Source organism: Gymnogyps californianus, chromosome 2, assembly GCF_018139145.2.
Source record: "Gymnogyps californianus isolate 813 chromosome 2, ASM1813914v2, whole genome shotgun sequence".
NCBI lineage: Eukaryota > Metazoa > Chordata > Aves > Accipitriformes > Cathartidae > Gymnogyps > Gymnogyps californianus.
Window position 1 is genome coordinate 43,306,133 of NC_059472.1, and position 16,180 is coordinate 43,322,312.

Genomic DNA, 16,180 nt, shown 5'->3' on the forward strand with positions numbered 1-16,180 from the left:
AGAAATGAAATTAATTTATTGCCGATTAAACAGAGTAGGATAATGAGAAATAGGAACAAATCTAAAAAACACTTTCTCTGCACCCCTTCCTTCTTCCCAGGCTCAGCTTCACTGCTGACTTGTCTACCTCCTTGCCCCAAGCAGTGTAGGGGGATGGGGAATGGGGGTGGCAGTCAGTTCATAATGCTTCGCCTCTGCTGCTCCTTCCTTCTCACACTCTTCCCCTGCTCCAGCCTCGGGTCCCACCCATTGGATATGGTCCTTCACGAACTGCTCCAGCATGGGTCCTTTCCACGGGATACAGTCCTTCAGGAACAGACTGCTCCAACGTAGGTCCCCCATGGGGTCACAGGTCCTGCAAGAAAACCTGCTCCAGTGTGGGCTTCTCTCCACAGGGCCACAGCTCCTGCCAGGAGCCTGCTCTAGTGTGGGCTTTCCATGGGCTTGCAGCTTCCTTTAGGGCATATCTACCTGCTCCAGCATGGGGTCCTCCATGGGCTGCAGAGGGACAAATGGCTTCACCATGATCTTCACCATGGCCTGCAGGGGAATCTCTGCTCTGTTGCCCAGAGCATCTCCTCCCCCTGCTTCTTCATTGACCTTGGTGTCCGCAGAGTTGTTTCACATATTCTCACTCCTCTCTCCTGGCTGCTGTTGTGCAGCAGTTTTTACTCCTTAAATATATTATCACAGAAGTGTTACCATCATCACCGAGTGGCTCAGCTTTGGCCAGTGGCGGGTTTGTCCTGGAGCCGGCTGGAACTGGCTCTGTCTGACATGGGGGCCGCCTCTGGTGTCTTCTCATATAAGCTGCCCCTGCAGCCCTCCTGCTACCAAAATGTTGCCACGTAAACCCAATACAGTTTGAAATAACTTATTGTTTATGTTACTTATGGTTTCATATTTTGCTTTTCAGAGGGCAGATGATTTCAGGTGAAGACTGTGAATTTATTCAAAGATTTGAACAGAAAAGAAATCCAGAAGAAAAACAGGAGTTGTTGCAAACAGAAGGCAATCAAGTAACTTTCCTTTCTTTTAATAATCTATCTTTTGGGGAGGAGGATGGAAGGAAATTTTTGTACCAACTCTATTTTGTTGTTGGCTGTATACAGTTAAGACGTTACGGAAGAAGTATAAAACTTGCTATTATGATTATTTTTTTTCCTAGATATAGGTTGGACATTGTTTTAAAAGCCTATTAAATAATTATTAAATGTCATCTGACTTTGACTCTGTTGTGGGACAAGCTAACTGAAGTCTTTCCTCATCCCAGTTTACTTAATCATGCACACTTGTACTTGAGTCACTTTTTGAGCTTTTTTCCTTGTAGTTTATTGATGAGAGCTACTACCAGTGAGACTTCTGCTTAGCTAGCTGAACAATTATAATGTAGTTCCAGCAATAGAGTCCACTGACTGCTAAGGTGGATTCAGTTAAACACAGGTGTCTAGTGTCATTTTAGGCACAGTAAGATACGAGACATCTGCATTGGACAGAGCTGATATAAGATTGATAGGTGACCCATGCCATTTGGCTTATGGAGTCCAGGCAGCATGCCCAAAGACACTTTAATGATATTTGAAGCAGTAGAATCTCGGCCTCGAAGCCTGAGGTTCTAGCAGACGATGTCAGACACCAAGAGGATTGAGGGAGACAGGGGGGAAGGTGAAGAGTAGGAGATGCACTCAAGACACAAAACTTTCCAGCCCTTTTTTCTACTTTAATTTTAGGCTGTTCTGTGTTTTCATTTTGTGTTTTTGTTTTTTTTTTTTTTCCCAAATTGTATTGTGTGGCTGCTATGTAATGGACCATAATTTGCATAGTGACAAAATCATATATGGTGAATATTATATGCCACTATATAATTATGGTGTAGCAGTTCAGAGTTCCATTTTTCTTTCAGTTTTAGTTTAACGTGGTGAAGGGGAAGGAGAAAGTGTAAAAAGTACTGTTGTGACTGTTTCAGCCTATTATATCTGTTGCGGAAATTTCAGAGTAGAGTTGTTCAGGAGGCAGAAAACAGCTCAAATAGGAACAAAGATTTGTCTACAAGGTATAGGAAGTGAACAGGTAAGAGTTACCTGTCTTCCCTCCCTCCCAGTCAAGTTGCTGAAACTTTCTTATACCATGTCTGAGTTTGTTGCTGTTTTGTCAGTTTACTTGGTTCTTCTTCTCACTGCCATAAAAAAGGACGCTAATGGAGATTTTTCTAATCAGTCTTTCAACAAACCACCTTGCTGACTTTCACTAGCAAGTACTTGTTATTTCATTTGAAAGCCATAAAACAATTTGTAAAGGGTAACGATCAATGTGACAGAAAATTTTCTTTGTAGTATAATGTCAAATGTATTCATCTCATTGCAGTTGAATAAGATGTTGGGATGCTCAATGCTTGTGTAAGACTTCACTGTGAATTAATGAGGTCCTGTTTTATATTATCAAAAGGAATGAAGACAATTGCTAATGTAAATTTTAATGTCTGTGTTATTTTTCTAGTGTGCTAAAACATTTATAAACTTGATGACTCATATCTCCAAGGAACAGACTGTTCAGTACATTCTGACTATGGTTGATGATATGCTGCAAGTAGGTCAATAACCTGTCTTATTTTTAAGTCTTTAAATGCATGCTTGAATGTTTCCTTAGCCTAATTCAGGTCTCTTCAGGTGTTTGTCATATTGTATTAAAAATATTCTTTTAAATTTTCAGATCTTGTCTTCAGAAATTAAATGTTAGACCTGAAGTTGTATGGGTAACTTAGTCTTGTGTATATATATGTTCATATTCTGGAAATCAAACATACCTGTATGCTTGTCTTTCGGCTCTCAACCATGTTTGATCCAAAACTTGGATGTTAAGGGATGATTTGTGACCTCAGCCTTTTCCTGTTGTGTAGATAGCATATAACTTCTAACTTGAAGTTGTTGAAGCTTTTCCTACGAAAATATTAATTTGGCCACCCTCAGCAAGAAGATTTAGTTTCTGCAGCTTCAGGTTTCCAACATAAGTTAAGACTGTTTAGGACAACATGTTCTGAAATTCTGCATGGTTTAATTATAAAATAAGAACTTTTGATTCAATGAAATATATGGCTCCTTGTAGCTATGGGATACAGTGACTTACAAGAGTAGGCTATTAAATTTGGTGTCAGGACTGCTGTGCTGACCGGGACAAGTCAAGAGGAGACTTTACTCAATCAGATAATCCTGCTTTTGCATTTCTTCGCTCTCTGGTAGACTAAGAGAAAGTGGTTGGAGTGATGATGTAACAAGATGGATTGAGTTGTGCGAGGTTTTCTCCTGGTATTCATGTAGGATATCTGGCTGTTTGACAGTTTCTCTTCTGCTGTTTTATGTTATATTTACTACAAGGTTACAGTGAAATGTGTCTAGTGATAACTCAATGGTTTAGGGCATTGCCCTAGGAGGTGAACCATGTGAGTTCTGATTCCAGCTCTGAGTATTCAGTATTGTCAGCAGGCAAGTTGAAAAGCGTGAACCTCTCCGCAGTACGTATAACATGGGGATTATGGTGTTTTCAGGTGCCTGTCTGCACATTAGAGCCCCGAGTGCCCTGACTGCTATAATAATAGCTAGTGGTGGTGGCAGCAGTTTATTCACACCCATCTGCAGCTTTGTCACTCTAACCCTCTTCCTCTTTTTTCTTCAGATTTACTTTTTCTCAAGTGTGACACAAACATCAAGAAGCAGAGAAGACAAAAGGGAGTCTCAGTATCATTCCTTGATTAGGACACTAAGTTGGGAGTACCTTGTTTTGGTTTATGCATTTGATGACAAACTTTGTCTTAGTGTGTGAGAACTCTGTTTATTATGGCTACTTTTGTGAGGAATGGGTCTCATTTTCTATGTGAGACATATTGGTGGCCACAGAAGTAATCATTTCACTTGCCCTTCTTTGGAACTTTTTGTGAGTGTTAGTAGGTCTTGTTTCGCTTACGTGCTTTGACATTAGCACATAGACTATAGCTACAATATGCAATAGCCGATATCATCTCCTGTGCTGTGGAATTAATACCCCACAGGTAAAAGCTTTCACTGGTCACAGAAAGTAGTTTTGAGTAATCTCTTGTTTGCCATATTGATTCTGTCATATGTGTCTAGATGAACGTGTTTTCTTGACTTTATGTTCATGCACTAACATTTCTCTATTCAGGGCCTTACCCTACCACAGAAGTGGCATGTGTGGCATTCTTAATGTTAAACATAACGACGTTAAATTGTCCAGGCTTTATAGTGATACAGAAGAATAGAGATGTTGGTGCACAGTATATATTTGCTTTTGTTTGAAATTGGATGTCTCTTTCACTTTAGAAATTCTGCTTCAGTGTCTGAAAAGCTGCACTGGCTTTTGCAATGCTCTGTGTGATTTCATTATTCAGGGATATCTTGCTGCTGGCATAGAGGCTTGTGTGCAGGTATCTGCATGGCATCATCCCAGGGCTTCCTAGCCCCCGTGTCTCCACTAGGCAAGGCTGAAACAGGACTTCTGTTTTCTTTTGGTCATGTTCAGATGGTAGAATATGCTGTCAGTGATGCCGTATGGACCCTTGGTTGCACATTTTCAAGGTGTAAGGTTCTTGTCAGAAAGGAGCATATTGGCCATTGACTCTGTGATTGAGTTTAGTGCAGGGTCTCTGCAGACTGCATGGACAGAAGAATCCACCGTAGTGGGTATGAAGTCTCCTGTCTTTGCCCAAGTAGTCTTAATTCAGTACATGCAAAGATTTTAAGTGGGAAATTGTTCAAGGACATGGCCTGTCATGGTGCCACTGGCTCTTTCAGTAGAATTGTTTTCAGCAAGGATGTTCACTGCAGTCTCATGAGATGAACAAATCATATTTGAAAGCTGCTTTTGATAGCTGAAACTTCTAGAAACTGTCATAGGTAACAGTATCCAGCTTTTGTCTGTGTTGATAATGACTGTCTGTGGTTCTTCTATTATCTTTCCATGCTTTTCTTGTGAGGTTGTAAAAATCATATCAACTGTCTTTTGAGCACACCAAAAGCCTACCTGGGTGTCTAGCATTGTTCCAGCAGTTCTACTTATGGATTTGGTGATTATTCTAAGAAAGATTTCTTTTGGAGTCCGGCAGAAATTAATTTAATTTGATGATTGCCTTGTATCACCATTCTGCTTATTTCTGAAGGTGGAGAGTGTTAGCATACTGGAGTACCTGAGGAAACATTTCTTATTCTATTCATATGATAAATACTTGGAACAATTTCTCTGGATTAGTGACCTCGTCACACTGCACAGTCTGTTACTTACAAAATCTTTAAGAACGTGCACTGTAGTTGCTGCAGGTAGCAGTACCACCCAAGTGAGCTTCATTATGCTTCTTCAGAAATGACAGATGCTAAATTAATCAACTGTTGATGTGAGAGCTTCAGGATTTCCTTTTTATCAGTGTAGTCAGTAGCTGCCTAGGAAGGTGCAGCACTACATGTTTCAGGGCCATAGGCACTACTCCACTACCCTGCACCGTAACAGCAAACCAGACTAGTTTTCTGATTGACAGCATGTTGAAGTTATTTCAGCTTTTCTGCTCCCAGACCTGTCTCCTCCTTACTTATGTTCTAAACTGAACTCATTGATCTAGTTATTTTTGATCTTTTTAGCTGGACTGTGTAGTACAAGTGTAGATGCTAAGAGCGATTTATTTGATTGAACTGCCATTTTTCATCAAACTAGGCCTCACAGAGTGGAGGCTCTCCACCAAGGCACTGTGTTCCTGAGATGATCTTTTTTTTTTTTTATTTTGTAGTTTGAACAACAAATTTTGAGAGGGTTTTTGAGTGCTTTTTGATACATGCCATATAGACCGTTATTCCCTGAAAGTGTTTTGACTGTCAGATAACTAGTGACACCTGACCTTCCCCAGTCAGTGATCCCATGTGGTGCGGTAACTTTGATACTTTCAATGAAGGGTTGGTTGCAACTCTGATGCTTAGTAAGATGCCAGTGTTTGGATCATGGATACATTCAGGCCATCTTGTGCTTAACGGATCATATTCCAACGAGCAGGCTTGCCTAGCTGATTCTTGGTCCATAGACTTAATATTAGGGTGCTGAATTGATGGAGGAAAGCCCTTCAGCTAGGGGAGTTTGCAAATTAAATTCATTGAGTAGTGGAGACTGAGATACTGTTCTCATGCGAGTTTCCCAGTTACAGCGTTTCAAACAGTTTTGCCTTCCTTGATAAGAGTTGTATACTTGGTTGTAGTAGCTTGACTTTAGTGGGGAGACATCTCTTTAGAATGAAAGCTTACTATCCACCAGGCTAGAAAGTATATGGAAATGCTGAGGAAAAGCAAGAATCCAGGTATTTGATTTTCTGGAAGACTGTCTATGTTCTAGGCTATTAGGAAATAGCAGAGCTCCTCTTTCTCCTTCAGGTTTGCATGGCCTCTTCTCTGGTCTGCTTTAAGGAGAACCATAATAGCTGCTTTTCACAGTGGTTATTAGGTGAAATGCTTGAAGAAACTGTGCACAGTGCCCAGGTTCAGGTACTTGTGGTCTCTTGTGGTTCAATCTAGAAGCCCTGGAGAACAGACTTTTGGTGGCTATGTCCTCACCTAGGTATGCAAGTTGCCTGAGATAACAGGTGCATCAGTTGCAGCCTCATCTGGGAGAGAAGAGGTTGCTTCCCATTGAGAGGAATGGAGAGGCAGGACTAGCTTATATTTCCAAAGTTTCGCTTGTAGCACACGCAGCCAAGTTGAACAACAGGCTTTTGTGTGGAAGTAGCAATACGTGGAAAACTTTGTATGGACTTTATTCAAGTATAATTGATTGGGTGAAGAGTAGTGTTCCTCTGGAAAATGACAGTATTTAGCTTGTCTCTCATTTCTCGCATTCTGCTTGCATGATCAAAAGGATACATCCATTTTTACTCAAGCAGGTGTTGGAGTACTGAGACATAACTAGGGTTTCAAAGTTTGTTTCCCCCTATGCCAAATCTCTAACCTTCATGTTGGAGTGCTGAAATGAACTGTATCCACAAGTAACTGTCAAACCGAAAAATTTCCATGGGCTGTTACAAGCCAGGATACACTCTGATAATGTACGCCAACATAATGAGGAGCAAATAACTGCTTTATGTTGAATGCTTTTACAAGTCTGTCATCTTTTCCCCTCTCCCAATTTTTACAGGAAAATCATCAGCGTGTTTGTATCTTCTTTGATTATGCAAAACGTGGTAAAAACACTGCATGGTCCTATTTTCTGCCGATGTTGAATCGACAAGATCTTTTCACTGTGCATATGGTAAGTTTTAAATGAACCTGTCTCTGAAGATGGTAGAGAAAAATGCTGGTTTTATTTTTCTTCAAGAGATTTTGGAGTTTGAAGCTAAACTACTGCCTGGACTGGAAAGTTTTCCTCTTGCAGTCTAGATGGGTCAATACGAGCTTCACTTGACCACATTTTAGAAAGAGAAGTTACATTGTTTATTGACATTGTTTTTTCTGGGAGGTTTTAAAGGCTCAGAAAAGCAAGGATTTTAGAATTAAGCAAGCATAGTAAGACATAACTAGAAAAATAACTTTTGTCACAACTACCAGTCAATGCTCCTCATGCTGTACAAATATTAGAATTTAAGTTCTTATCCAGTGAAAGGGAAATATCTTTACCTTGATGAACCTTATTCTCTCATATGCTCAAATTACTACAGTGCCACTTGAAATCTGCTTAAAATGGTTTGTAAGCATACTGGGGAAGAAATAATGTTTAGTGTTGTGGTGGGTTGATGCTGGCTGACAGGAAAGCTCCCACACAGTTGCTTGCACAGTCCCCCACAGCGGGACTGGCGAGAGAATCGGGAGGGCAGAAGCGAGAAAACTCGTGGGTCAGGGTAAAGACAGTTTAATAAGTGAAGAGGGAAAAAAGGGAAGGGGGGGTGGAACCCAAAACAAATCCAACAAAAAGTGATGCAAAAGCAGTCACACAACACCAGCAGACTGATGCCCAGCCAGTGTATCTCTTTGGTCAGCTGTCCTGGCTGTGTCCCCTCCCAGCCTCTTGGCTCCCCACCCAGCCTACTCACTGGAAGCATAGAGTGAGAAACGGAGAAGTCCTTGATGTTGTGCAAGCACTGCTCAGCAACAGCTAAAACATTGGTATGTTATCAACACTGTTTTGGTCACCAGTCTAAACCACAGCATCATATGGGCTGCTGTGAAGAAAATTAAGTCCATCCCAGCCAAACCCAGTACAACCATGTGTGTTGTATGGTATCTGCTGTGCGTTGAGCCACTGGGTGCTGCTGGAGTATATGGAGTAACTGCTGGAGTATATGGAGTAACTTTTCTGGAATTGTTAATACTCTTCTGTCATCTGTGGTGAGAACTGGCCATTTCATCTGGGCAGTTTTTTTTTCCTTGTGGGGGAAAAGTATGGTTGTATTACTGGAAATTCCTAATGGAGACCATAGTTTCCGCCAATAAAACTTGTATTATGGCTTGAAGAGGGAGAAAACTGCATGGCTATGAATTGTTCTTCACTGCATATGTTTATGCTGGCAAGGTATAGTAGAATCAAATCAGTGGCTCAGACTACAAAGCCACACACCTGGCCTGCATTATGCTGTGGTGGCAGTAGTGGCACAAGGAATTCCAGGCAAGTCATGCTGTTTGCCCTTAGGTGTGGCCAGTGCAGCTGTGTGTTTGGGGCTGTGCTGCGACTTGAACGGTGAGCTGGCCTATTTTCAAGAAAAAAGTCAGGCCTGATTTTTTTTTTTTTTTTTTTTTTTTAAAATCTGACTGATTCACTGCATGGCTGTGGAATCAGGTTACTTGGTGCAGCTGAAGGAAGAGGCTGTTGGGGTTTTTTGCATGGTGGTGATGGTGTGGGTTTGGGGTTTTTTTTTTGGCGTTATTGCTGCTGAAGACCCATCTTGCAAAACTGCGGTCTGAGCAAGCTCAGACAATATTGACTTCTCAAGTATGCAGGTAAAGTGTAATTTTTAGACCCTTGCAGTGCAAACTAATTAGTCTCCCTAGAATGGTGACTTTCAAATGTATAATATAGAAATTTCTATGTCGAGTATTTCTCTGCTCGCAGATGTGTCATTCAGATATTGTTTTCTTTAGGTACTGCAAAAATACACAAATAATTTTACAAGTCACAGAGAACCTCATGTGATGTGAATCCACTTTAAAACACTGTTTGCTCCCTTAGGCCTTTTAGTACTCTTTGTGCGTATATTTTTTTTAAAGCACATGAATGTTTTCAAAGCAAAGGTTTAGGTTTGTGTTGTTTTTTTGTGGTGACTTTTTTTCCTCCTCCTTACTGTGCACAGTGGAAGACTTTTGATGCTGCATCATTGTGTCTGCATAGACAGATAAAAATACTTGTCCTCTGTGTACAGGCTTAAATTCTGCTAGGCATGAATGGTCTCTCATTCAGGGGCCAGGTAGCAGTTTTAACTCAGATGCACAGTAAGTAAGCTAGAGATCTAGTATCTTATGTTTTAAAGTTGAAGGGATTTTATAGGGTTACTTGGCTACATTCAGAAGTGGATTTGACGCATTTCAGTATAGAGATCATTGTTCCAGACTCTCGCTTGTAATCCCTCTAGAAGTCAGTGGTGGTGGTGCTGCACATCTGAATGCAGTATAGTGGAAAGGTGGCTGGAATAGTCTCTTCACTGCATCATGGAGCTGTAAGCAGGCAAACGAACCCCTGCTTCAGTAGTTACTTGGTTAGACTGCCTCTATCTATAAGCTGGCTCAAATGTTTCTGCAAATAAGCTGCAGGCTGCAATGTAGAGTTACTTCAAGCACAATTTGGAAAGGCCGGCATAGAAATATACTCGTTATATGTATTCTTGTGCCATAGGCATCATGAAAATTCTTAACCTGACTACATTTTTACTCTTCAACTTCATTCTTAAATTCTACCTTCCCTTTTGGTTTTCTGCTCTTCTTTTTCTGGGCTTGAAACTTCTCCCTTCTTGGAGATGTCTTACTTCAGTTTAAGTACAAAAAACTTTAATACTTTGCAGTCATTTGTGTTGGCATGTGCCGTGGTTGCTTAAAGTAAGCCTGCTTATGTATGTGTTACGCCATTAAGTGTCTTACTGTTGATGGATTTCTGACTGTAATGGTGTCCTACAGCAGTAGCCTATTGATAGCTCCCCTGCACCCCCTTCTGAGTTCTTTATTGGTGCCTTGTGAACTTCATCAGCTACAGGTATCTGATAACATTGTGGCAATATACCAGTTACTATGAAGTAGAAGCAGCAGAAAGCTGAAGAAAGAAAATTACTAGGCATGAAGAGTCCCCTACATGGAAAACACGTGGATTTCTGTAAGGGGCCATCTTTTACCTAAACTTGGTTTCCAGAGCTTATAGGACTTCTTGCTAAATCCTGAAATTGCTGTGTTTGAAAAATCTGTTTATTGCATTCTTTTTCAGGCAGCACGAATTATTGCCAAACTGGCTGCTTGGGGGAGGGAACTTATGGAAGGCAGTGACTTGAATTACTATTTCAACTGGATTAAAACTCAGCTCAGTTCCCAGGTAAAAAGCTACTTCTGCTTAAACATTACAGTGACTTCGGAAACTTTTTTCCGGAGTATGAATATACAGATGCGCAAACAAGAGGTATATTTTTGGTTTTCTTTTTTTAAAATGAAATTTTATGTTGTCATTTTTAAAGCTAAATATCCTTCATTCAAATACGTAGTTTTTAACTTAATATTTTGTATTTTCTACTCTAGTCCTTGAAATGTAAATTAAAAACAAAAAATAAGGCTTTTAGCCTTTTCTGTTGGTTAACATTAATTTTTCTTCTGGACACTGAGAAAACATGTGATTAGGGGTTTTTGTCTCCCTGTATTGTTTTGTTTCTCAGAGCTTTTTACTGGGAAGAAAAATCACATGGTAGCAGGAAGTGAATATCAAAACTTTTTTCCAGTTTACAGTAGTACAAAGCTTTTATTTTTAGTCCTGTCTCTTGAAACTAAATAAATCCTGACTTATTTGAACAGTATTTTTATGGCGTTAGCTGAGTATGAATTGGTTACTGCTGGCTTGTCCTTCAAGGATGAATCGTTCTCCTTTGTATTCATTTTTTGAGATTTTCCCTTCAATCCTTATCAAAACCCAGTGATTTGTCATTCTCTAGGGTAGTGTTGTAGCAGAAGTGGATTCTGGAGAGCAGAGAAACATTCAGTAGGTTTCGTAACGGTATATTTTTCATAGTTTAGCAAAGTGGGTTTATTAAAAAGGAGTGTTTTTTTTTTTTCTCTGGAATAAGAATCGTGAAGTTGGAATTTCCTTCAGAAAGATTCAAGAGAACAGTTTTCAGATTCTAAGATGAAGATGGATAAAAGTCTTGAGTAAATCCAGACATAATAAATAAATAAAAATTAAATCTTGGTATACCAGGATCAGCTCCAAGCATATTCTTCTAGATATGATGGTGTGTGTGGGAAATAAATACAATATATTATCATAATATATTGAGCAGGAAAAGTATCTAATAGAGTCTTAATCTTTTCTTTTTATGACTAGAGAGATCAGAGAATTGAAAGAAACTTGTTTAACAACTGTTCTGTAAGGATGAAGGACAGCTCTGATTTTAAGCTTTTATTTTTTTTCCTAGAAACTACGTGCTACAGGGGGTTCTGTGGAAGCAGGAGCAGTCTCCACAAGTGATGTGAGTATATCTTTGAAATCTGTCAATTTGCTATTTTGAGCAGGTGATACCCACTCCTTGTATTAAGGTGCAGAGCTGTTCTAGTGTCAGTAATAGAAAGTACTTGGAATCAGAACTGTATGACAGCAGAGTGCCAGGTGATGGCGCCAAGAAACAAAAGTATTTTTAAACCACTGATTTCACAGAGAATGCTGGCAGTGGAAGTATGTATTTTACAAGTTGGTTTGGGTTGTTAAAACTGTAGATGTATCTAGCGTTCTCTTTGTTAAAACTTGCAAAAATTATATACAATTAATTTGGTATTTGAACAACACTGTCTGTTTAGCACTGAACTGTTGCACTTGTAGAAGAAACCTGAGACTAAGAAGCTTTTGGCTCTTGTGATGTCCAGAACTTAGAAAGGGCATGTCAGATGCTAAAACTAACATTGCCGCTCAACCTCTGTAGTATGAAATTACAAGAGTGCTTTCAAAGCTGTGAGCTTTTCATATTTGAATAGCTTGAATTCAGGGGAAAATGAATTGTCCTTTTTGCATCAGTATTTATTTATACCGCATTTCGTGTAGTTATAATGGCTGTTGAGCTTGGAGATGAACTGCGGCAGTATAGCAAATGCAAGTGATCATCATAACTGGATTTTCTGTTTTGTTGTGGCACAATGAAGCCATTTGTTGTAGCTTTTGAATGTGGAGTAGAATTCAGTTTGGTCTTTTGTTCCTTTTGCAACCTGAAGGTGTTCACAGTTTTTCAGAAGACTTAAATATGAACCTGGAATTTATTTTTCTTCTAAATGTAGTCATCGCTTTAAAGCGTTAGCTTCCTGTAGAGAAAAGCCTCTTAAATTACCGCCTGACTGGGGTTTAAAATAGAAAAGATGAAAGACTGTTATGCATGACCAAGGATAGGGGGTAAAATTACGGCCTAGGCATAGAAGTTGAAGTATTTCAGTATTTCATGTGCAGTTCTGTGTGCCATACTGTTAGATTTTGTTAGGCTGACAGCCCTCGGTCATGTAGCCTTAAAAGAGTAAATAGTTCTACAGCATGCAACACCACTCGTTATGGAGCTGTGAGCTATTCTAACTTGCTTAGAAATCTGTATTCATTGTACTGTAGCACTGCATGGATGTATCGTACCACTGCAGGGTCCCAAAGCAGCAGAACTGATAGAGCAAATGTTCTAGGATAATTAAGTTGAGTAAGTATTGTCTTGACTTGGTTAGTGTTCTGATTTCAGATCTAGCTGGTGCAGGATTTCCAAGCAGGTCCTGACCAGTTTATTTCAGAGTAAATTAGAGATGCAGTTGTATGATCTTACACAGGAAAAGAGGGCTGGGATCTATTATGAGATTTCAATTATAATAGTGTTGGTAGAGAATGCTTTTATGACAGAGTCTTTAAAAAGAAAACTCCAAGTTCAGTAGTACACAGGTTGGTGATGCAGATAAATTAATACATTTGGGGTGGGAGGGCTGTCTGTGCGTTTATAGCTTTTTTTTATTTGCATGGTGTGTGAGAGTGAATACCTACCCAGGGAAGTGAATGTTCTGTATGATGATTTGGGCCTAGATGTTCAGACTCAGTTTTTACATAAAATTCTTAATCTCTGATGAGAGACACAGAATTAATTCGTCTTTGTTTTAAATTCGGTTTATTGTCTCTTCTCTTTTCTCTTCATATGGGATTGCCTGACTTCTTTACACTATTAAATGTTTGAAAGGTTTGACCTTGTGTTATGTGAGTGATCTACCATAAGACTTTCAAGACACTTAGTAAAGAAAAAGGCTTATGGGGGGGGGGAAAAAAACCTCAACATTTTATCAGCAGCATATCTGAGTATTAGTGAAGATAATGCCAGAAGCTGAGCAAGAAGAGAAAAAAATGCCTCTTCTGTTGTACCTTGGGATCTTTCTGTTGGTGTAGTGGGAGGGCCAATGTGTTGACAAAACCCCATTTTTGAACTTGTTGTGGTTTAACCCCAGCCAGCAACTAAGCACCACACAGCTGCTCACTCACTCCCCCTGCATCGGGATAGAGGAGAGACTCGGAAGGGTAAAAGTGAGAAAACTTGTGGGTTGAGGCAAAGACAGTTTAACAGGGAAAAAAAAGCCACGCACACAAGCAAAGCAGAAGCAGGAATTCATTCACTGCTTCCCATCAGCAGGCAGGTGTTCAGCCATCTCCAGGAAAGCAGGGCTCCATCACACGTAGCGGTTACTTGGGAAGACAAACGCCATCACTCCGAATGTCCCTCCCTTCCTTCTTCTTTCCCCAGGTTTATATGCTGAGCATGATGTCATATGGTATGGAATATCCCTTTGGTGAGCTGGGGTCAGCTGTCCTGGCTGTGTCCCCTCCCAACTTCTTGTGCACCCCCAGCCTCCTCGCTGGTGGGGTGGGGTGAGAAGCAGAAAAGGCCTTGACTCTGTGTAAGCACTGCTCAGCAGTGACGAAAACATCCCTGTGTTATCAACACTGTTTCCAGCACAATTCCAAAACACAGCCCCATACCAGCTACTATGAAGAAAATTAACTGTCCCAGCCAAAACCAGCACAGAACTGCAGCCCATCTTCTGTGTTACTGCACAAAAAATACATGCTTTTAGAGATGAAAAACTGTTTAATGATTCTGTCTTTGTGACTATTCATATAGGAGTCTGAATGAAAATAGAATTCAGTGGTGCATCTTTCAATGTTTTCCTGACGCGAAAGTTTTAATCTTATTATTCTTTTCTTAGCACAGTATACTGTGCTAAGCTTTTAATGAAAAGAAGAAAAAATGAAAATGCAAAGCTAAACTTTGAGGATGATTTTGCATACTTGTTTTGCTAATCATATTTTTTTGTATAAATATACATCTCATTATGATAAGCATGGTACTTACTGTGTGGCACATGCATAGGAAAATATACAATTGTAATGACGCCACTGCTGTTTTGAGTTGAAGAATGGGAGTGGGAAGAACTTGAGCTCAAGATTCCTTTTTCTACAATGACCTCTAACAAACTTCTTCAAGCTTGGTAACCAGTTTGATTTATTTCCCAGAGTTTGCTCAATGGAATAACAATTGACTCTGTGAGTGAAAGGGCTCTGGCAGTATAATCAGAGGACAGCCTTCATTCATGAAAGAAGGCATGTTCAAATGGGCTGTAAAAAATCTGTTACGGTAATGGAAAATGGTATCACTTACATATAACACTTATTTCCTATTCAGAACTCTTCTCCATTTATATTTTGCTTCCCACCTTTTCTTGTGAGTTTTTTTTTTTTTTTTTTAAATAGGGGGATGTAAAGCATTATAAGAGTGAGCCTGTTTAACTCGGAAGTGTCACTGAAGAAATATGTGTTGAAGTATGCCAGTAAAGCCTAGTTTGGAAAACTGAACTTCAGCACTTACTACCTAACTCTTCTTGTAAGAAGTGATGTGTTCTTCTTTTCACCCAGAGTTCCCAGTATGTACAGTGTGTTGCTGGATGTCTGCAGCTGATGCTCAGGGTCAATGAATATCGCTTTGCATGGGTAGAAGCAGATGGAGTAAATTGGTGAGTGTTTAATTCAATTTATATGGATATACTTCCACTTACAATAGCATGTTCCCCAGTGACCTCTTTTGGAATAGAACTCTCTTGCAAAAGACAGCTGCTGTATTTGAGTACAAAACTTATTTGTTCTCAAACATTAATACAGTCAAATAGACAAGTGAAACTTGCAGATATAGGTACCAATGTTGAGGCTTTAATGCTACTTTACTCTTCATGAAGAAGTGCTTAAATAAATATCTGAAGGGGAATACAGCCATTTGTCTTCAGCTGTAGATGCTCCGTTTTTTATTTAATAGAACAAGGAATAACAAAATGAGTTTCTACTAATCTTCCTTGTCTTTCAGTTTGGAGTTGTTCAGTCTGAAAATATTAGTGAAAGGAGAAACATGTTCTAGAGCTAAGCTCAATTTTTTTTTCCACATATGGCTTCATTGTTTTATCCAGATTCTCTTCAAAAATAGCTCTGCATGAGGATAGGATGTTGTCACTCATTTTATTTAAAAAATGCTTGTCTATAAGTAATTTTTCTGCCATGCACGCCTCTATTGGGGATGGTGGCTATACGATTTGCACTTTAAGAAAAAATACCCCTGTACTCTGAAATGGAGAAAAGTCAAAGTTGCCAGTGAAGTGAAAGTTCAAAAGATGTTCATGTGTGTCAAGATGACACTATTGAAACAAACTTTTTCACCAAGGAAGCTTTTTAATAAACTGTTAAACCATTACAATAAGCCTGCATTTCAGCAAGTTTGAATTTGTCTTAATGTTGATAGCAATGATCTTGAAAGTGGTTTTGTGTTTTTTTTTTTTTTTTTTTTTTAAATTGGGTTGGCTTTTTTGGAATGGACCTTTAAATTGCTTATTAAATTCTCAAAACTTCAGCTGAACAAAGCTTCTGCATGATTTCTTCTTGGAGATCTTGTGATATTATTTCTTCTCTAGCGTGCTTTGTATAT

At 39.5% G+C, this 16,180-nt stretch overlaps 1 protein-coding gene across 2 annotated transcripts in view; it reads left to right on the forward strand.

Annotated features, from left to right (window-relative positions):
- Positions 1-16,180, forward strand: part of ATP6V1H (ATPase H+ transporting V1 subunit H) — a 51,908-nt gene that overhangs the window by 8,563 nt on the left and 27,165 nt on the right. For both annotated transcript variants that reach the window (XM_050892260.1, XM_050892261.1), the window contains 6 exons: positions 917-1,019; positions 2,497-2,586; positions 7,174-7,287; positions 10,438-10,542; positions 11,630-11,683; positions 15,127-15,224. In XM_050892260.1, coding sequence (XP_050748217.1) covers positions 917-1,019; positions 2,497-2,586; positions 7,174-7,287; positions 10,438-10,542; positions 11,630-11,683; positions 15,127-15,224 — 564 coding nt within the window. The remainder of the gene's footprint in view (positions 1-916; positions 1,020-2,496; positions 2,587-7,173; positions 7,288-10,437; positions 10,543-11,629; positions 11,684-15,126; positions 15,225-16,180) is intronic.